The 23,106-nt window shown below is 35.1% G+C and overlaps 2 protein-coding genes and 1 long non-coding RNA gene across 4 annotated transcripts; 1 reads left to right on the plus strand and 2 right to left on the minus strand.

Moving 5' to 3' along the window:
* Window positions 1-6,566: 6,566 nt before the first annotated feature.
* Window positions 6,567-8,740, minus strand: LOC110864578. Its single transcript, XR_002549934.2, has 4 exons — window positions 8,434-8,740; window positions 8,258-8,342; window positions 7,598-7,652; window positions 6,567-6,827 (listed from the first exon to the last, which is right to left on the minus strand). It is a non-coding gene; the product is annotated as an uncharacterized LOC110864578 (long non-coding RNA).
* Window positions 8,741-15,868: 7,128 nt separating this feature from the next.
* On the minus strand, window positions 15,869-17,453 carry LOC110864579 (GATA transcription factor 15). Its single transcript, XM_022113678.2, has 3 exons — window positions 17,213-17,453; window positions 16,516-16,632; window positions 15,869-16,415 (listed from the first exon to the last, which is right to left on the minus strand). The coding sequence occupies exons 1-3, from the start codon at window positions 17,228-17,230 to the stop codon at window positions 16,098-16,100; spliced, it is 453 nt and encodes a 150-aa protein (XP_021969370.1). The 5' UTR covers window positions 17,231-17,453; the 3' UTR covers window positions 15,869-16,097.
* Window positions 17,454-19,311: 1,858 nt separating this feature from the next.
* On the plus strand, window positions 19,312-22,685 carry LOC110864580 (kynurenine--oxoglutarate transaminase 1). Of its 2 annotated transcripts, none has more exons than XM_022113679.2 (9): window positions 19,312-19,765; window positions 20,394-20,524; window positions 20,618-20,703; window positions 20,826-20,920; window positions 21,122-21,218; window positions 21,304-21,418; window positions 21,497-21,651; window positions 22,189-22,314; window positions 22,396-22,685. In XM_022113679.2, the coding sequence occupies exons 1-9, from the start codon at window positions 19,584-19,586 to the stop codon at window positions 22,588-22,590; spliced, it is 1,182 nt and encodes a 393-aa protein (XP_021969371.1). In that variant the 5' UTR covers window positions 19,312-19,583; the 3' UTR covers window positions 22,591-22,685. The 2 variants fall into 2 exon arrangements, with proteins under 2 accessions (XP_021969371.1, XP_021969372.1); XM_022113680.2 differs by having other exon boundaries at window positions 19,630-19,765; window positions 20,404-20,524.
* The last annotated feature ends 421 nt before the right edge of the window (window positions 22,686-23,106 follow it).

Consider the following 23,106-nt stretch of genomic DNA (forward strand, 5'->3'; position numbering starts at 1 on the left):
TCCGTCCGGAGAGAGCACATCCGTCCCTATGGTGCATCCGTGATAAAGTCCCATTCACACATGTTGGTACTTGCGAATGGGTTATGCCTATAAATAGGGATGAGGTCTCCTCATTTGGACAAGTTTTGGTTCCCAGAGGGGAAACTCTGTCCAATTGGTTTCGTGGTTTTGTAACTTCAAACATTGAATAGAAACCAGTTTAAATTAACCTGTTCGGTGTTTCTACTCCTTTTTTATCAATAATATTCTACCTAACCGGTTATCTTGAGGCCAAAACTCCGTCAAACCTGCCGGATTCTGGAATCTCAAATATGTGTCACTATAACTAGTATATACGAGTTTCGACTTACTGTAATCCACACTGCAAGAACATATTTTTTTATAAAACATTGTGTTTGTTTTTTATTATAACAAAAGTCTTCTCAAAATAAAAGAGAATAAATGTGCCGATTTTATAGTATAATTATAATGAATAACAACTTATATATGTATGCTTTTCAAGAATAACAACTTTATATAAATTATTTAGGATTAAAGAATTGGTAAGACTAGATTAAATAAAAACGAATTAATAATGGATTCTCTTCTCAACTACATTTGATGGCCGGTTTGAAATATATATGATTCGGTTTTATCAGTTTAATGGTTTAGAATTTGGAACTAATCGAACCGAGTAAGATGTTTCACGCTTATTATTTTCATCTTAGAAATAAATATTTAGTTATGTATATATGCCATTCAAAAAAAAAGTTATGTATATGTATTAGATTCGTTAATTAGCCATCCTATAATAAATAACTGCAAAATTATGTCTAACGACGAACACCGGTGGTTCTGCTGCCCCGACCAACTAGCCGTTTTGATTTGTCTTTTTTGAAACCTTGATTAGTGGTTCAGCCCAGTTTTATTGATGTCAAAACTGTTCGACTGCTTGAACCAAATTCTGGTTTTGGTATCAAGATTAACGTGCATTGGCCAATGCACATTCCCTCCTATACAGAAGGCTCAATGATTGAAATAATAGGTCTTTGTCTCCTCCCCTTCACTTCCTCTTTCACTTGACTTGTGGAGTTGTGCCTTGTTCCCTTTCTACTACAACTGTCTTTTAGGAATGGGTATTTTAGCGAGTATTGATATCGTACTGATACCGATCGAATAGCTTCACTACCGTTGTTCATGTTTATGATTTTCAGTTTCGTTACTAGTTGGTCTTGGTATTTTTGCATCTCATGTACCGTACTACCATAATTGATAGAGAATTCATTTTCTTTTACTCATTTTTACTTATATATTTATACGAGATAAAATACGATTTGATATCCTTAGCGCATCTATATATATTAATAAATGAGATGATTTGGGCTATGTGTCCTTGAATGATGGAGCTATTTTGCTGATGTGGCATCCAATGGTTGAGTAAAAAGTGATTTTGGGAGGGAATTGGTCTTATTCTCTATACACAAACCAAATTTCACAATACACAAACCACAAACGATGTTGGACGCGGGATCCGCCACATTTCGGGTCGGATGTATGGGTTTTCCAAACCCGTGTATATAAGAGCATCTATAAAACCTAAATTTCTCTACAGCCTCTTCTCCTTCGCTGCATCATACTTGAAACCCTAGGATTCACATCCCGACACTGTTTTAGATAGGGTTGATTTAATCGAACATGTTCTTTACAATCAAGTATTTATAGATTTTATAATCGAATCTTTGTTGATTTGAGAATTTTGTTTGGTTTTGGATTCGTAGCAATGATTGACTATGAAGAATGCTCGATCACGGAATGTGGCTGAACCTGATCGACAACGGTAAGTTTGTTTGCTATGATTCTTTTTTTTTTTTGGTATCTATAATCCTATTGATTGTCATGTCTGGAACGATTAGGGTTTTGTTTTGTGTTGCAAACACGATAAGTTAATCCTCTCCATTCCTTGCTTATTTTATCTTTATTTTGCCATATCTAATTGTTTACATTCATCTCTTGAACGATTGGAGTTTTCTTTTCCCACTTCTTACTGGTTCCAAATTCAAGATGTTTTTTTTAATTTAATCTCTATCTTAAGTTATTTATTTTCCAACTGATGTTTTGTGTCGTATGGTGATCTTATACTTTCAATTTGATTGATGTTCTGGTACATTAGTTTGTGTTATAATTTCAATTTGATTGATGTTCTGGTACCTTTTTTCTATTAAGATTAGATAGAAAAGATCCCATGGTTGTGCAATCATTAAAGAAAAATATTAATGTGCAGAAAATGAATTGGATGTATTTTTTTGGTGTTTGAAATTATAAGGTTGGAATCTTGGCAAGTGCTACATGGGATGGTTTTAATACATGAGAAAGAAACAAATAACACTGCACTCCTGACGACGCTTATGGCGCTGGCGGTTTTCCTACTTTGGGGATCCAGCCTAACTCAACTTTGGTTTTCGAGATTGAAGTTCTTCGTGCTCAGTAAACAGTAAATGATGCATGGGTTCTTGATTCGGTACTACTCTAGACTTGCTATTATTAACATGTATCCTTACATTCGTGATGCTATTGACAGTAAACATGTTCTTCTTGAGTGGCATCCTCAACCCGATCAATAATCTCCACCTAGGGCTGTAAATGAACCGAACGAACACGAACAACGCCATGTTCATGTTCGTTCATTAAGGAAATTAACATGTTTACGAACTGTTCACGAACGCGTACCGAACATAAGTTTATGTTCGTGTTCGTTCGTTATGGAAATTCGATTGTTCACGAACAGTTCGTGAACACTGCTCTCGAACACAAACGAACGCAAGCAAATAAAAATGAACGCAAATGAACATTTAACTTGAAAATAAAAAAGAAAACATTGTTATCCTTAAACATTGGATATAAGTAGTTAAATACTACTATCAAACGATAAATCAAAACACAAGAAGTCTACCACACCACCAAACCATGAATAAAGTTTAACTAACTTAGACATAATTTTCCCCAAAAATGTCTTAGAATGTCCAAATTTTAGCTAACTTAGAAAAATATAGGGTTTCAAGTTTTCAATATGTTTAGATAAAAGGTTTATTATTTATTATTTTTTAATATAATCAAACGAACATATTACCGAACGTTCACGAACGCAGTCGAACGAACGAGACCTGTGTTCGTGTTCGTTCACTAAGCTAACCAAACGAAATTATTTGTTCGTGTTCGTTCGTTAAGCTAATCGAACGAACATAAACGAACTTCCCGCCGAACGGTTCACGAACTATTCGCTGAACGTTCGGTTCGTTTACAGCCCTATCTCCACCTGTTCCCTTCCTAAAGGTCAACGATAAATGGATTCTCCCACAATAAAAAAACCAATAATAAATATAAGTAAATAATCCGTTTCTTATTGAATAACCAAACATCAGCTTTCTCATACTTTTATTAGAATTATTATTAATGTGTGCTTTACTTACATCAAAGATATGTTGTTGATCTACAATTTCAGAGTGGAATCAAAGCTTCATCTTCTGACTTGATGACTTGATACAGAGCCGAAAGTGTCGGATCTGAGTTTGTTCTTTGTTTACCATTTTAAAATTCTTTAACATCGTTCTCTTTTATGCCTTATGTGAAAAGATTTTGAAACTTAATTCCTAATATGTTTGCAGTATCTATTCGACTTGATGAAAAACACTGCTCTCATGAAATCTGGGCACACGATGCACTGTGAATATTACAATGAGATGATAAAACCAGACAAGTAAGTGTTTCTGTGACTACCGATGTTGTCTTGCATCGTTTTGTTGACTTTTTTTGGCTTTTAAATAGATTCTGCTGTCCTATATGCACGAAATCGATAATGGACATGTCTGCAGCATGTAAGTGATATTAGGTTTTGCGAATTGTTGTTGTTAAATGATGTGGCGTACGGAATGTTGTTTCATTTGGGTTTGATTAAGCTTTTGTCTTGACCCACTTCAGTGGAGGTGGCTGCCACGGTGGAGACGGAAGCATTTAGTAATTTAGATATGAAATTTAAAGGGTTAACACCTTTTTTGAAGATTCAAATGGAATAGGATGATCTAATCACTTTAGACTAAAGAATGTATTACCTTTTTTTTGCTAAAAATAACTAATCAAAGGGAATTCTTCTGCAACTTCTGTGCTAAAATAATAGTTTTTGTTAATTATTATTATATGTTGTTATTTGGAGTCAAAAAATATGTGAACTTACCTAACTATCCCTGACTTTGAGCAAGTGATTATCAACTAATCTATTATCAAATCTAATCTTTTTTATGACCAATTTTGTCACAACTTTTGTGTTTAATGTATGTGAAGTTGGATAAAATCAAGAAAATTGTTGCTGAAATGGCTGGGGTGTCTATAAATGCAGTCAAAATTGTCGTATCTCCTTACAGGAATTGCCCATTGGGAGCTCACATTGATCATCAGGTTGGTACATATTTCTATTACCAAATCATTTCATATTTTCAAATTTCTTTCGTTTTCTGTTTATGAATTGATATGGTGAAATAGTTTCAGCCATGACAATTAACAAGGGCATAATTCTCGGATTTGTGCCTTCCACTGATTCTCAAGTATGATCCTCTCACACGTGCGCGATCTGTTAACTTTTTTTTACGTTGAAGCATTTTTTTTCTTGATACTTTTTTTGATATAATAGTCGTTTGTACTCTTCGTGTTAAATGAATCTGCATTCAAAGGTTCTACTAAAGTCGGGACAGTTTAGTGGAGAAGTGCGGTTTAGGTAATCTATGTTATGACTTATTCATGTTTTGGTTATCAATTAATTTGAAAAATAAACATGTCAGTCCAATTTGTTTGTTTAATATTACATCCAAGATGTCGATTGTGTGACTGTGGAAACAGATTTATTTGATGGCTGATGAATTATTGAAGTTTGCTGTTGATCTAAGGCTGATGATAAAAGGTGTGCTTGGATGTAGGAATTCAATCTTATTTTGGTTTGATTTCTGGTGTGGGTCAGCTCCTCTGACATCGAGATTTCCAGCTTTATTCTTGGTTGAATCCCAGAAACTATGCACACCGGCTGGCACCTGACAGGTTTCAGTTGGGATCAAATGGGTCAGGTTGGGTTTGGTCTTGGAAGCGTCTGCTGGAGTCCCCTACTGAATTCATGGAGCTGGCGAATCTTATTCAGGTAGTTCGGGTCCTTCCCTATAGCGCAGTACAGTTGTTTGCTTACGACACATACAAGGTATTTGATAGTGATACCTTAATATTAGTATAGATTGATTATTGCTCAAATTATATATATGCATGCATTTAAACTTACTGTACACCGTCCTGCAGAGACTTTTTAGGGGAACAAATAGTGAGCTTAGCCTTATTGGAAGATTATCTGCAGGTGCTGGCATGACTTCAACTTTTGTAAGATTCAACTCAATGGTTTTATTTCTAACTTCTTAGAATAATATAATATTCTAATATACCCACCCTTTTTTCCCAAGAAAGTCAACGCGGTTGAATTATTTGCTAACTTTTATACTTGATAAAAAGTGACTGAAACCTTATCCAACATAGGATGTTGATTTGTTTGTTCATGCTTTTATCTGTGTAAAACTTGGTCAGGTGACATACCCGCTAGACATCCTTAGATTACGTTTGGCTGTTGATCCTGGGTACCAAACAATGGCAGATGTAAGATTGATGACTGTAACCTGTGTATATATACGTGTGTTTGTCAAAATACTTATATATGTTTGGTAATTTCAGGTTTTTGTAAAGATGCTAAAAGAGGAAGGGTTGGGATCTTTCTATAGGGGTCTCGGACCTTCTCTTATTGGAATAGCCCCCTACTTTGCGGTCAACTTTTGTGTCAACTGTTAGAAGACAAATGCAAATGAGGGGTACCCCTTACAAGCGTGTTTTAGATGCCTTTCCTGGTAATAGTTGACTAATTTTGTATAATCTTCCATCATTTATATTTCATGAAGAAAGTAAATGTTAATAAAAGTATGTATATTTGCTTACACGATTTGGATTGTATTGTCCAGATATTGTTGCTCGTGATGGTGTAGCTGGATTATATAGGGGTTTTGTACCAAACGCTTTAAAAACCTTACCAAAAAGCAGGTACTACCTGCTTACATATAATCATGCAATTAATTCATATATTTATTTCCGATGAAATCAAATTGGAATATAGATGGGCATAAAAAAAACAAAGCAACAATGTGTTGGTGACTTGGTTTTAAAAAGCGAGAAGCACACCAAGTCAACATGGTCTAAAACGTGAGGCTCAACCGCGCAAGCTGATGTATGAACCTTTTTTTTGCCGATTATGACCTAAATAGGCATCTTATGAACCTTTTTGTTGCTGATCATTATGCACAGTTAATTTTAAAAAAAATCAGTACTTAAGTGCTGGCAACATCTGATATATTTTCATATAAGTGAAGCAATTTTCTCCCTCTCGATCTTACTTACTGATATATTTTCAGGAAGTTGCTGTCAAAAAGATGACTGCTACGAAAACTAAAGAGTTCATAGCAGAAATGAAACTTTTGTGCAACGTTCATCTTACAAATTTGGTAAGAATTTCAAATCTTGATGTTTATATTGCTGTCCACATGGCATATATAGCTACCAATTTTATTTTTAAATCTATTTTTCTTTTATGCATTGACTCTGTGTAACACCCCAACCTGGACAGGCTGACGTGTCACTCATACAGATATCAAAACTAAAACCAATCCATAACGTTGAAAACAAAAGATCCTAATTACATTTTCATTACATTACCGAAATAAAAATAAATCTTTATCTTCACGACACTCTTCACGTATTCCCCACGTTTCCCAAATTACCTGTCAAACAAATAAGACAAACACAAGAAAGAAACGTTGAGCCAAAAAGTTGCCCAGTAACGGAGAAATCAACAGTAAAAGTAAGGCGGACATGCGGACATAAACATGAACGGTACTGACGTTAAACAAGTCTAGATTTTGGCACTGAAACAGATACTTATATAACTTGAATCCCAAAACTTATACTGAACATATAACAGATACTGAACATGACCAGATGCATATAAACATATAAACATATCATAACAGAGACAAGACATACGTGACAACATATAACAATAAAACAAGTCACGTAATATAGAAGCACCCACGAGCCTAAACAGAGGCATGCATGGCTATAGTCCATGCGCCGAGATGGTGTGTGTAGGCGCACACACAGTATTCCATCTCAACAGGAGTCAGGAGTCAGGAGTCAGAGCTAAGATCGATCTATTCGCCTCTAGGGGCCATGTGCTACACAAGCACAAACTAGAAACGCCGTGAACTTTAGTTACGCACCGTCACGATGAGTGCCATGTCGTTGACGCCCCAACGACAAGTCAGAAGCGCTCGGGTGACAGAGTACAAAGCCGTATCAGAAATAAAATGTATTTTGACATAAGTTTAGAGGAAACATGCAATAATGAGCACAAAGTCTAAGGTCTATTGCATGCTACAATATATACTAGTCTTATAACAATACAAAACAAAGACAAGTAGCGAAAACATCCGTACTACAAAGTACCGGACTTGAATGAAATACTATAATGAAAAGATAACAGAATCCGTACCTTAGTTAGCAAGCAAAGCAAAATCCAAACAAATCTTCCTTAAACAATCAAAAACCTATAATCCCGTTACAACCCAAATCAGTTTTATAAATAATTATTTGATTCGTTTGTGAAGGAATTCCCGGCGGCCAAAGCATTCCAAACCTCTTTAACAGTTTGAAACTTTATTCAAAATGATTACGAATGAGGTCATTTAATTCTCTCAATTTTAATGTCCACACTACAACAATATAAACCAATTGATATTATGAATACTAATCACTAATTCTAAAACCTTACATATGTGTGGTATTTAATAACCAAATATATCTAAATATTTAAAACAGTTTTGTAAATTGAGAATTACTTTAAGCTTGATACCAACAATAATAAAATACCCTATTTAGTTGTACTTCTTTCATCATCTTAAAATCTATTTTATATTAAGAGTAGTTTCATGCTGTACATGCATATATATATAAAGAAAAACAAAATGATTATGTCAAATATCAAAATAATAAACTATTGGCCAGTTATGTTTAGATTTTGCATATGTAACTCCTTAAGCTATATCAAAAGCAAGGATCAGATTTACGTTCTAGTCGCCGGGAAGCCAATACAACAAACCAGAACTTAACTTCTACGTACGAATACGAATCGGATTAAGGTTTAACTTATTACCTTAACAGTCGAACAGAACTAATTAGAGACACACCAGGTCATACGGAACGGAACTAAGGTGAGCGGCAATGGTGATTCATGTCGGCTGGTTCACCGGAACAAGTTTATTAATTTTCAGGCCGAAACATCGACACCGAAACATAATCTAACAGAAATAAACGAGCATAATTCGGTACCTGAATCGCGAGTTGAAGGTCCGATTGCAGAGGGGAGAAGTTGTGATGGTTGTGCGGAGGGTGTCAAGGTCGTTGAACGCAATTGGTTGCAGCTCGGAGGCTTCGAATGTTGGAATAGGTGGTGACAACCGGATATCGTGGGCATGATGGTGGCTGAGATATCGTGGGTTTCGTTGATAAAGGAGGAGTCTGATCTGGTATAAATCGGATGAATGATCGAGTAGTCATCCATAAATACCGGTCAGGTTGGTTCGTTTGAGCTTAGGAAAATATGGGATAAGGCTAAAGCACAGAAATGCGGCTTGACGGAACAGAATTTATATGTGGATAAAAGACTTGAAATTCAAAGATATCTTCTATTATTATTATTATATAGTTCAACGTCATCTAATATATTGCTAAAATATCCACTTAGATAAATTAATATTTCCATTAACTATATGTATTATTGGTTATAAAAAAAATAAACATGTGATGTAACTCTATATAATAATAGTTGGCATTTTATGAAAACAATTTAAATAAGTGGTACAATAACATACTTATATCTTGTTTTAGTCATTCACTCTTAGTATTATATTAAATTTATGAATATTACACTCTGTTTGGTTTTCTTATTGTCAATGTAGAACTTATTGGTTACGCCGCTAGCAATGATGAGCTTTTCCTCATTTATGAGTATGCTCAAAAGGGTTCACTTGGAAGTCATTTACATGATCCTCAAAACAACGGTAATTTCGACATTATCTTGAAATACATTAAGATATGAAAGGAATGTATAAAAACGCATTATATCATGTAGGTCATCCTACATTATCTTGGATAATGAGGGTTCAAATTGCATTAGACACGGCAAGGGGGCTGGAATACATACATGAGCACACTAGGCCTCATTATGTCCATAGAGATGTTAAAACAAGCAACATTTTACTTGACGGTGCCTTCAAAGCCAAGGTATCTTACTTCCTGCACAATAATGAATTTTATTATCTATCATTTGAGCAACTTTTCATCAAACAGATTTCAGATTTTGGGTTGGAAAAAGTTGTTGGAATACCTAATGATGGAGAAGCTTCAACTACAAGAGTGGTTGGAACTTTTGGTTATTTAGCTCGAGAGTAACTTTGTTAATTCTAGCAAATAATCACCAAAATTGCCAAATATAGCAACTAACTTTTAATTTTTTTTTCCAAAACTATCAATATGTTACCTAATTACCAATTTTGCACGTGATCTGTTGGTCTTTGCATAATTTTTATTTTACTTCATTAATTCTTTACTAATTGGTGATATTAATAAGTAACCTTTTATAAAAGGATAAAAAGTTACCAAACGTTGATTGCCATTTATGATCATTCTGGTGGTTGGTTGTTAGAATCATATGATTGATATCTTTGCTACTTTATTTTAGAAATGATTACGCGATTTATATAACTGACATCATTCATACAATTTGGCATGTCATCACAGATACCTCAGGGATGGTTTAGCTACAACAAAAAGTGATGTATATGCATTTGGTGTTGTTCTTTTCGAGTTCATATCAGCATGGGTACAACTTATGGATCATAAGGTACAACTTTTCTCTAAACTTGATCCGAAGATATACAATTGGGTTTGGCTCCTAAAATTTATAAACAGACCCAAAATGAGAAATGATGATGGCCTAAAAATTGATTTGAGTTTTATATTATAAGAATGCAAAAAATTGGCTTTTTTGTTAGAGTTGACCGAAAAGTCAACAGAAGTAATAAAAAATATCTTGGTTAAAGATCTGTGCAATTTATTAATGCATGTGGTAAATGGTTCATAGCTTAATTGAGCCTCAGAGTCAGAAGTACATTGGAAATGGCCATTGAGTTCTGGTTCAATCCCCCCTATCCAAGTGTATATATGTTTATGAAAGTCGGCTTTCGTGTCTGTAAAAATGAAAGTGGTCGTCGGTGCTGGTTGAATGTGACCTTATAAATATATTTTTCTCTTTCTTACACACTCACAATAACAATATAGAGGGTTAAATGTAACACTATAAATATAGAGGTGTACTTTACATTCTTTAATTTTTTTTCTATTATAGAGATTTAAATGTGATGGTATTTTTGTTGTTTCCTCTATTATTTTATCTATATAATATAGAATAGAGGCTCCAATGTAAATGCTTTAAATATAGATGTGTACTTTACATTCTTGCTTTTGTATGTTTTTATGGCTTTTTACAAAAAGAAAAAGTTTAAGAAACTAATTTAAAAATTTATGGTGGGGAAAAGGGAAAGAGGATACTTTGGATGTTAAAAGTGTTATTTTTATATTTTTATTTATTGTAAAATAAATTTTCCTACCCGGAAAATTTCCGGGTTATAACCTAGTATAGATACATATTTGATCCTATTGTAATAGGATCACCAATACTAACATACAATTATCCACTTTTGTTAATAGTGATTTACAATTTAGACCATGCGTAAGTGGTAAGGGTGACTAATGCCCTATTGCCCTCAGCCTTGAGCGTTTTCCGCCATGTGGCAGTCTAGTCAGCAATGGGCATTATGGGCGTTTTTCTAAAATGGGTGTAGTGTGGATGCGGGTATTATGTTAAAAAGGGGTGTAAAGAATTAAATGAAAAAAAAAACTAACCAAAAAAAAGGGGATTGACCAAGAAAAAAGAGGGATGCATGTGATTGGCCAACAGTTTTCCATTTTGGCGTGATTTAAAACACGCTTAGGAGCTTTTTTCGAAAATAACGCCCAAGGGGTGGGGGTGGGGCATGATTGGGCTTTTTAATAAATTCATTGTACCACCCAACAATTTTAATAAAAAAAATAATTTTTTTTAACAATTTTACACTATAGCTCATGAACTTTAATAAAGTTACCCACAGTCTCTACACTTTAAGTTAGGGGTGTGCATGGGTCGGTTTGGGTCGGTTATAACCAAAAACCATAACCATAACCGCGATGTCGGTTATTGGATAATCATAACCATAACCGATCAGTTATGGTGGTTATGGTTATTCGGTTTTGATGGTTATAGCGGGTCGGTTATGAGTGGTTAACCGTGTATTTAGCATAGCTAAAAATAGCTTACTTTTTTTTAACATGAAATAAATTGTTATTGCATATTTTTATATATTAGTTTATTACATATTATTAAAAATACATATAATCTATAATATTAATACCAATTATTATCGAATATCCAAATAAAGTGATATGATACATTCCATAAATTTAAATAAACATTCAACCAAAACCACAAAATGATATGAAAAACCCATAAATACTTAAAATCTTCAGTCAAAAACATAAAATATTAAAAATATGGTGAAAAGTCCTAAATCCTACAAATATTTATTACATGTCGGTTCGGTTCTGTTATGGTGGGTATGGAAAAAATGATAACCATAACCGACCCGCTACTTTCGGTTTTCAAAAAAAACATTAACCGATCCACCGGTTTTTTATTTGGTTCGGTTTTTTCGGTCCGATTTTGTCGGTTAATTCGGATTTTTGCACACCCCTACTTTAAGTTGCAATGGTTATCAACGACGTCTAGCTTTCATTTTTCTTATACAAACTTACGTATGTTGCACTATATATATATATATATATATATATATATAGGGAGCCGCTAAAATGAAAACCACCCCCAGTTGTAAGATTCGTGAGAACCATTCTCCACCAATCATATTCTGCCAACCAAAAGGGTAGTTTGGTCATTTAACCCAAATGTCTAATCTCTCACTCTCTCTCTCCACATTTAAAATGTCAGATATTTCTCTCTCCCTACCTTTTAATAAGTCAGATTTTGTCTCTCTCTAAAACTCATCCCTGTTGAATGAAGACATTCTTCATCATCTTCAACAGAGTATAGGGCACCCCTCCTTTTCCGGCGAACACCTCCTACTCCGGCGATCCCCTTCCTACTCCGACCACCCCTCCTTCTCCATCGGAGCCGTTTACCGGCGATGGTTATTTTCCACCCTTCTTCTCTGATAACAACACCACACCCACACCCTCGTTTTCCAGCGACAACAGATCGAAGAGATGAGAGATCGGAGGAAAAGGAGAAGTGAAGAGAGAGAGGGAGACGGCGAAGGATTCTGGCGCCGCCGCGGCAGCGACGGTGGCGGTGGATCTTCCCGACGGCAGTGGCGGCGGCCTATGCTTGTTCTTCGACGAAATCTCCGGTAACCCCCCAGCTCTCTCGTGTTCGTTATTTTATATATTTTCAAGTGTAGTCGGCAGGAACGTTTCTTTTGTTTCTCTTTGTTTTCCGATAATGGCAACACGTTGATGCTGTCGAGATGTTGGGAAGGATAATGATGATAATGGCAAGGATGGTTATGTTTCACTTTCGGGTCAGATTCGTGAACCAGGTCAACTGTGTTCCGTATTGGTCAGATTTGGTTAGGCTCGAGATGGTCAGACCTGGTCAAAGAAAAAAAAATTTGGTTCAAGTCGGGTTTCGGTTCGGTCAACAACAATCAACTGGTGGTTGGTTCAGATTATGGTTCGGATCAGTTTTGGGTGGTTCGGGTTCGCGACACGGTCAAAGTCAGTCACAAAAGTCAAATGGTCAAATCCCAGTCAACGGCAGTCAACTGTCGGGTCAACAGGTCAAACGCTGGTCAAAGATCGTCAAAACCAGTCCACACGCGACCCGGTAAAGTTAACGACGCGAAAATTAGTTTTAGAATGATATAGTTATTTTTAGATTTAGACTACGCGAATCGAGCTCGACCGATACCTCTAGTGTTTATCTATGTTTTAGTTTGTCGAAAATTTATTATATATTGACTGAATCAATTGAAATATTGTTGAATCTTGAAAAATATATCGACACTCATTTGTCGGGATCGACCAAAAACAAAGGAACCTCTGTCCGTTTTTCTAAAACCCGACAATTGAAACGTATTTTGCTATAAAAACGACGCCTATTGGAATTCAAGGCATTTTTTTAAAATAAATGTAAGGTAAAACGTAAAACGTAAAACGTAGAAACGTAAAACGTAAAACGTAAAAAGTTTAACGTAAAACGTAAAAAGTAAAATTTTTAGCGTAAAACGTAAAACGTAAACTTTGTAACGTAAAATGCAAACTTTTTAACGTAACACGTAAAACGTAAAAGGTAAAACGTAAACTTTGTAAAGTAAAACGCAAACTATTTAACGTAAAACCTAACACGTAAAACGTAAAAGGTAAAAGGTAAAAGGTAAAACGTAAAAACGTAAAACGTAAAAAGTAAAAACGACGCTTGAAAAAGCTCGGCGTAAAAATGACGCGTTAAAAAACGACCCCGTTAAAAAACGATGCGTGAAAAAGTCGGGCGAAAAAACGGAAAACGTAATTTTTTAACGTAAAACGGAAAACGTAAATTTTTTAACGCAAAACGTAAAGTTTTTTAACGTAAATGACGGCGCGTAAGGCAAAACGTAAAGCTTTTAACGTAAGTGATGGCGCGTTTAAAAAAACGACGCCTGAAAAAGCCGGGCGTAAAAAAAACGGCTCTTCAAAACGTTTTTTTTTAAACAAATCTTTAAAAAAATTATAATAAAAATTTGATTTCAAAAAATTGTTTTAACAAAAAAAATCTGTTTATAAATAAAAAACAATTAAGTCAAAAAAGTAATTAATGAATAGGACAAAAAAGGTAATTTAAAATTAATATATATAAAAAGACAAAAAAGACAATTTTACTTATATACCCTTTAAGAATAAAATATTAAAAACATAATAAGACAAAAAGTTTTTAATATTAATTTTTACTACTTTTAATCTCATCCATCCATCATCTTGATCTAATGGCCAGAAAGTGGTTCTCGTGGTTTTTACAACTGGAGTTGGTTTTCATTTTAGCGGTCTCATATATATATATATATATGGGGAGAGTTGGCTACAAAGTCCATTTTTCCTACAAAGTGTAAAAAGTCATAAAACATCATAATGTCAACGATAAACACGCTCAAAACCCACAAATAACTAAGTGAAGATTACTAAAATGCCATATTTGTGGGTTTTGTGTTGTGTTTTGGATGATAAGACTTTGATTATCGAATGACTAACATTAGTATATTTTATGTTCATTATCATGTTGTGTTTTATATTCATAGTTCTACGATGGTGTGTTTGAAGTTTTTATGGAATGCTAGGGTTAGGATATTGTGTTTTAGTGATCTTCACTCTGTTATTTGTAGCTTTTAAGTGTGTTTTATGGTTGAAATTGTAGTGTTTTATGACTTTGCACACTTTATAGGAAAAATAGACTTTGTAGCCGAACCCCACCTTATATATATATATATAGGATTATCAGGCAAGGATCATTTCAGAACCATAAATATTTACAGAACTCGCAGAACTTCTAACAAACAATTTTTCTATTTGTATTTTTTATATTAAAAACGAACTAATAAAAACATATTATCACCGCAACACTAAGAGTCATATTACTAGTTTGGTGATAATTGTCAAACGAAATCAGCTTGAAAATCCATCCTTTTGATAAATCATTACACTTTACATTAAGGGCATGTTTGGCTAAGCTTTTTGAACCAACTTATTGACTTATTGATTTTTTTCAAAAAGTCAATAAGTCAAAATATTGTTTGGCTAATTTTTTTTTTTTTTTGAACGGCTAACTGCTTTCCACGTATAAACCCACCCTTTCGGAGCTATGTCCAAAGGCCGACTACTCGACCACCGCTAGAAAGCGTAGCACACCCCTGATGCACAGAAACCCCGTGGAATAGGTAAAATTGCGCCCCCCTTGGACTCGAACCCGGGTAAAACCCTGGGCCAAGCCTTCACCGAGATGGGAACGACCACTGCGCTGCAGTGGAAGACCTATTGTTTGGCTAATTGAAAAGTCCTTTTCAAAACAACTTTTCAGTAGGGAGAAAAAATTATTTTTGAACAGTCAGAAATTTGTGACTTCTTATAGCTTTCCAACACAATTACAAATTTACCACCTAGCAAACAATTTTTCAACATGAAGAATGTCCTTTTTTTTAGTAAGTTTGGTTTTTCCCACCCAATAAGCTAATTCAAACACTTTTTTAAAAACTTCTTTTTAAAAAGTTAGAGTAAACTGCCATTTTGGTCCCTAAGGTTTGGTTACTTTTGCCACTTTAGTCAAAAACTCAAACCTTTTGCATCTGGGTCCCTGTGGTTTCAGTTTTATTGTCATTTTATATGACTTGATTTCATTTTTGGACCAAAATGGCAATAAAACTGAAACCACAGGGACCTAGATTTAAAAAGTTTGAGTTTTGGACTAAAGTGGCAAAATTGACCAAACCACAGGGACCAAAATGACAGTTTAATCAAAAAGTTATAACTCAATAAGTCCTTTTAACAAAAAGTCTTTTATAAGTTAAACAAGCTTAGCCAAACAACCCCTTAATATAAATAAGCCAAACAAAAAAGAGAGGATGCCAAATTTGACTTGATAAACCATATTCATCTAAAATCTAGATTCCAACAAAAATCAACAAACAATTTAACATAGTTAGTACTAGTAGTACAATTTAGGTGTCAACAAACACCACAAAGATAATTTGCCCCCTTTTTACTATAGTTAGGGCTGACATAACGTCAATTAGTTAGGGTTTTCATTTCCCCCAATTTCCAATTTGGGGAAACAAAAACAAAATATTCAAAATCAATCATCAATACAAACATCCACCACATGATATTGCCATTAACAATATTGCAGCTTGTTCTTCTTCCCTTAGCTTGTTCCACCATGGCTTCCCTCTTTCATACGACGATCTCTTTCTCTTCGACCGTTGAAGATCATGATTATGATGTGTTTGTGTTTGAGATTGTGATTGTGATTGATTTTGATTTATCACCATCAGTTTCATCTTCATTTTCATTTTCAAATCTCCATTTCGATTCAAAACTTTTGAAGTTTTGGTTCCGGTTTTATCAATCTGTTGCCTCCTCTTCTTGTTGTATTTGATCCCACACGCATTGCAAAGCGACTTCAAACAAAAACAACAAAAAATGAAAATCTAGAACCAAAACTCGCAAAAACTTGATAATCGTTACACTAAATCTGGATCAAATGAAGCGTAAACATACCTTAGGACCAGCAGGACCGCCTCTCCAAAGAGGAGTTCTGGTTGTGTGACAATCGGTACAGCATTTCTTCTCGTTTGACGATTCGGTTACATCTTCTGCTTGTGAACTGTCAGATCGCTGCAAAAACAGTTCGATTCGAGCTTGTTTAGTGTTCAGATTTGTAGAAACTTACATCAAAACGATCGACACAGTGTATATAGTTCGATTCGAGCTTGTAAAGTGTTCGGATTCACAGAAAACTTAAATCAAAAGGATCAACACGCAGTGATAGACTGATAGTTCGATTTGAACTCGTTCAGTGTTCAGATTCATACAAATTATAAATAAAAAACGATAAACACACACAGTGTCACAGTGATAGTTTGATTCAGTGTTCAGATTCAGAGAAAATTCAAATCAAAACGATAACACACGCAGTGAGAGTTCGATTTGAGCATATGTTCAGTGTTCATATTCATAAAAAAACCTAACCTAAATCAAAACGATCAACAGATTGAATACACAGAGTGATAGACTGATAGTTCGATTCGAGCTTGTGCAGTGTTCAGATTCACAGAAAACTTAAATCAAAATGATCAACAAAGTGATATCAACACAATGATAGTTCGATTCGAGCTTGTTGAGTGTTCAGATTCATATAAATTCAAATCAAAACAGTGATGAAACAAATAGACGTAATGTGTAGTAGTACTAGTACCTTATCGTTGGGATCCATGGTGATGATGATGACGATTGCAGTCTGAATGAGAATCTGCGTGTGATAATGGCGGTTGTGGATATGAGTGAGGGGGTGGGGGTAGGGGTCAGATGATAATAGACATTGATGGCCGTTTGGTTGGAGTATATGTGCAGCTTTAGAGTGCTGACTTTGACCCAAGAGACGAGACGACGAAAGTTTAAAAGTAAAATAATATTTTGGGGAAGAGAGAGTTGGATGGTACTGGTCGGCGGGACACAAAACCCTAGCTCACTTTATATTTCTTGCTTAATTACTATTCTGCCCCTCATTGTTTTACAAGATTTACATGTTTAGTGTAAAAATCAAATTCGCGGTAGGGTTAGCGTAAAAAAAAATGGTGATTTTGTGAGAAAAGTTCGCTAGATCTTTTAGTTAATGGTTGAGATAAAAATGAGCTTAAAATGTAAATTATGTTTTTTTTTTTTTTTTTTACTAATTTGGCTAGATTAAGGGTAATAGTGTTTTTTTATATTGTGTTGTTTAAATAAAGAAATTGTCATCAACCTCAATACACATGCAAATTTAACCCATCTTTTTTTATCATCAATAACTTTTTATACGTAAAGCCTTTTTTATGTTTAATATGAGTACCATATTCCTATACTTGTATAGAGAAAAAAATTACGTATAGCATGATATGAAACCTACTCGAATGCAAGTTTAAAACACCATACAAAGAACGTCTACTGAAATACAGGTGTAAAACACCATGAATGCAGGTGTAAAACACCATATGAAGAACACCTACTGGAATACAGGTGTAAAACACCATGAATGCAGGTGTAAAACACCATGAATGCAGGTGTAAAACACCATACGAAGAACAACTATTGAAATGCAGACATAAAACACTATAAATGCATGTGCAAAACAACACACGAAAAACACCTACTGGAATGGAGGTGTAAATAAGAACTCATTAGCAATGTGGTCAGACTTCATTAGCAATGTGGTCAGACTGTGAGAGACCGGGGTCTCTAGACTACCATCGAATTTGACTTGCACACCACAATGGAGTATTCATGATAATCTATTTGTATAAATATGATAATGAATACAGAGAGGGTGGGAGTAATCTGAGAAGAAGGTATATGGAGCAAGTCATGGAAAAAAAGAGAGCTTTTGAGGGTTGAAGTGTTGGAACTTTCTATGTTCAGGAGATGGGTGGGCTAAAGCCATTAGGATTCCCATGTCTTAGGCCCAAACATGTTGGGTTGATCAAATAAGCGGTACCTCTTCATTCCTACTAGATTTTTATCTTTTTTATCTTTTTTTTTTTTTTTTTCAAATTCTCCTCTAGTGTATCTTTACAATAAGTGTATGTGTAAGATTTTTATCTTTTTTTTTCGAAGTCTCCTTCACTGTATTTTTATGATGGTTGTAAAAGTCTCGTCTAGGCTCCGAGTACTCCTTAAGTACTCGCTACAAGGTAGGCTGCCGAGTCTCAAGTACTGATCGCCTAGGTCGATAACTCCCGAGTAATCTCCGCCTAGGCCGAGTACTTCCCAAGTACTCTTAAATTTTGACTAAGGAGCGCATAACGACTTTTACAACCATAATCTTTACAATATGTGTATGTGTGGCTAAGTGGCTTTGTGTCTACTACATGTATATGTACATACAATATACAATTAAGAAGTAAAAAAAAAGTACAAATTGTGATATTTAATTTAAGGATGTTTGTTAGGGGACTTCAATTATGGACGTGAGCATCCCCTAAAGGATTAAGAGTTTAAACGAAATGCATTATAATATCTTAAGATAACTAATAAACATCATCTCATGATTAAATACATTTTAACGTGTATTATGGTTTTTATTTGGTATAAACCTTCAAACATGCGACAATATTTAAACTTCATTACTTTTTAATTTAAAAAGCAAAAATTTAAAGATTAAAAAAATATCGACACTTTTAACACAAATCATTTCTTAGTGTAGGCGAGGCGTACCACATCAGAACCAGGTAATCACCAAATCACCAGTCGACAACTCACCAACCTTATTTGAACCCAACTGAACTCACATCAACCAGCATCGTGGTTCCTGTAAACCCGCCCCCTACTATGTATTCCAACCTCAACCTCAACACGCAACTCTCTCCCTCATCATCTTTCAACAACGGGTACTTTTGACCCACTTATCAACCGAAGGGCCAACAACAGTGTAGCCGCAATGCCCACGTTACCCGAATAGGGTACCCGAGGATGCCCCGACCTAAAATTTGTGGTCAAAGAAAGTCAAAGACCTGGCTTGACATCTTGTAGTTACTATTCCACACGACCTTCTTCTACGATGATAAGATTTGAATTGAAACTTGAAAAGCAAAATGGAGGAAAAACTGTCATCAATTGCTAAAACCCTAAAACCTTCACCAATCCAGCAGTTATCGTTTCTAGCCGAACGTTGCAACGCCGTTAACCTCGCCGAAGGCTTCCCTGATTTTCCGGCACCACCACTTATCAAGGCCGCCGCCGTCTCCGCCATCACATCCGATTTTAACCAATACAGGTCTCCACTACAACCCTAATTTGTGTTTTATTTTTAATAATTAATATAACCGGAAGTTTGTTTGAATTTGTAATTTCAACTAGCAATGGATATTGTATGTGATAATAATAATAATAATAATAATATAATGGATTGATTAAAAAATGAAGCAAAAAATATATAATGTATTACTGTCTTGATAAACTCCTAGACAAAATATAATTTAATATATTACTGTTACTACACATTAATTAGTAGAAATGTTGGTTTGAACTCAATGAAATTGTAACCTGTTAGGTGTTTATGAAACTTAATTAACGTCGGTATGTCTAAGCGGGCGTTTGGATGTGAATTTTTAAGTGATCAGTGTTACATTCAGGTTAAGATATTTGTGTTTTGAAGTCGAGAATGCTCCAGACAGTTTTACATTTACCGCGATGATTTGTTTGTTATGCTTAATAGCTAAAAGTAAGCACAGGCATGCTTTCTTTGTATCTAATACTCGATAACTGATTGCTTTGTCTCAGTTTGTTCGCACATCCAAACGAACCTGAAACATACTTTATTTATTTATTTATTTATTATTTTACTATAGTTTAAAATGAACTGTGTTCAACAGTTAACATAGTTTTGCAAATGGTAACTGAAGGCATGTGCAGGGAATTTGTGATCTGCTTGTGGACAAAATGAAGCAAATGCACGGTTTAGATGTCGACCCGTTAACGGATATTGCCATTTGCTGTGGCCAGACCGAGGCATTTGCTGCCACAATGTTTGCTAGTATGTTTCCCTCTTGTTACTGTCGCCTTTTCTTCTATCCGTTTACTCAGAACCACAATTATATCGTATTGTTTTTTTTTTGTTTCTGTGCAGTAATTAACCCTGGTGATGAAGTAATACTGTTTGATCCTTCTTTTGAAACATACGCAACATGTATTTCAATGGCTGGAGGAGTCCCTGTAAGCGTTTAGCACAATCATATGATCGTGTCACTCTAAGCCATATCCAGTGGTATGATTTTTGTAGCTTTGAACTATTGAATATATGAATCACGTTGTTTTGTTGTTTGTTGGGTGTGAAGGTATATGTAGCCCTTGACCCGCCTTACTGGACTCTTGATAAGGTCAAACTTTTGGATGCTTTTACCGCCAAGACAAAGGCTTTAGTACTGAATAGGTGGGCGTGTTTCTGAACTTGGATTTATTTTATTTTTTTTTATAACCGTGAAAACCCGTCACCGGAAAACTCACGGGCCCCTCCAAAACCCTGCTTCGCCATTTTTTAAGGGATCTGTAGGCATTGACCAAAGTCAAACAACATTGCAAATTTCATAACTTTGTGAAGTAGGTAGATCTTTTGATACATTTCCTTTCACAGTCCTCATAATCCAACCGGAAAAGTTTTTAACATGGGCGAGCTAGAGATTATTGCTGAATGTTGCAGAACAAAGGATTGCATTGCAATTACCGATGAAGTATGACAACCTATTAATATGTTCACTCTTATCTTTATTTGTTTCTTATCTGCATACATTTTCTATCCTTTGAAATGTTCTGAAGGTTTATGAGCATATAATATACGACAACGAACCGCATATAAGCCTTGCGTCTCTACCAGGAATGCAAAATAGGACCGTCATAACGTCTTCCTTGTCTAAGACTTATAGTGTAACCGGTATACTAACTTATCTTTTCTTTAAAGTTTAAAACAATTTTTTATTTCACAACTAATTACTTAGCTATTGTGTATCAGGCTGGAGGGTTGGGTGGGCCATAGGCCCATCTTGCATTGCATCTGCGATCCGAAACATTCATACTAAAGTTACCGATTCTGCTCCTGCACCTTTTCAGGAAGCTGCGTTGACCGCGTTAAGGAGTCCACCAGAATACTACAGATCGTTGAGAATGGTAAGGATTTCATAAAAGAACTAATACCTTATGTCATCATTTATATACGAGTAAAATGTCATTTTTGCGACTTTCGTCCAAACTCCAAAGGTTTGTTTTTCCGCATCTGGATGCAAAAGGTTAGAATTCTTGCCATTCTCATCTGGCTCGTTAACTTCATCCATATTTCCCCGTTAATTCAGGGGTATTTTCGTCTTTTTTGCTAACTTAAAGGGAATTCGGTATAACAGATTCGGTCAGGGGTATTTTAAATGCTTGTACATAAAGTGAAAACGACCGAATTACCCTTTAAGTCAACAAAAAAGATGGAAATACTCCTGACTTAACGGAAAAAATGAATGGAGTTAACGAGCCGGATGAAAATGGCAAGATTTCTAACCTTTTGGAACCAGATGTGGAAAAACAAACCTTTGGACGAAAGTCGCAAAACTGGTCAAACCTCAAGGACGAAACTGGTGTTTTACTCTTTATATAATCATCTCGTGGTGTGGTCCTACTTATATGGTTTTTCCTTACAATTGGCGTGTCGGTGCTTAGGAGTATGAATCGAAGAGAGATTTCGTCTTCAAGTTGTTGTGCCGGATGGGTTTTCAGGTGGAGTTTAAACCATTGGGTTCGTTTTTCATATTTGCAACGATTCCGGAGACTTGCAAACTTACTGACGTACGTGTTTTTTGGAATTTGTTCTATGTTAATTATTAGTTATAAAAGCAGAAGTTGATGATAATAGTGGATTTTTTTTAGGTTGAGTTTGTGGAGCAATTAATAAAAGAAGCTGGCGTTGTTGCTGTTCCTGGATGTGGTTTTTTTCACACGAAACATGATTACGATAATCGATACATCAGATTTGCTTTCTGTAAGGATGATGCTACTTTGACCTCTGCTGCTCTCAAAATGCGGCAACTTGTTGACGCATCTGGGCGCCTCAGGTTTCTTTGAATTCGTATGAATCATAACCGTACAAAAATGTAACAGAAATATGAGTTTGTCGGCAAGAATATTTCCATTTTATTATTGATATTGTTATCCACTAACCAGTCTTCCTACTACAAGATGAAATGCTAAAAAAAGAGGACTAAAAGTGTAGATTATATAATAATACAGGGGGTGATATTTGCAATTCGGTATCTCCCTAGTATGTAAAGCTGGAAGAAAGCATCATATTTTAACATCAAACTAACATAAGTTGGTGAATTTTGTTCATTTGATCCGAAATGAATAGAAAACTTAACATGAGATGGTGTTAAACCGCAAATTTGTTGCAAAATAAAAAGGCGCTTAACTTAAACTTACAAATTTTGAAACTTAGACCCTAAAGATGTTACCCGAACCAAATCACAGGGCCGGGTCCAACTATGTATTTAACATTACTCTTTAAGTTATGTAAACTAGGATTACGACCCGCCGCAATGCGGCGGGGATTCTTTAGTTATATACTAAGTCGGTCTAGGACCC

This window comes from Helianthus annuus, chromosome 6 (genome assembly GCF_002127325.2).
Source record: "Helianthus annuus cultivar XRQ/B chromosome 6, HanXRQr2.0-SUNRISE, whole genome shotgun sequence".
Lineage (NCBI taxonomy): Eukaryota > Viridiplantae > Streptophyta > Magnoliopsida > Asterales > Asteraceae > Helianthus > Helianthus annuus.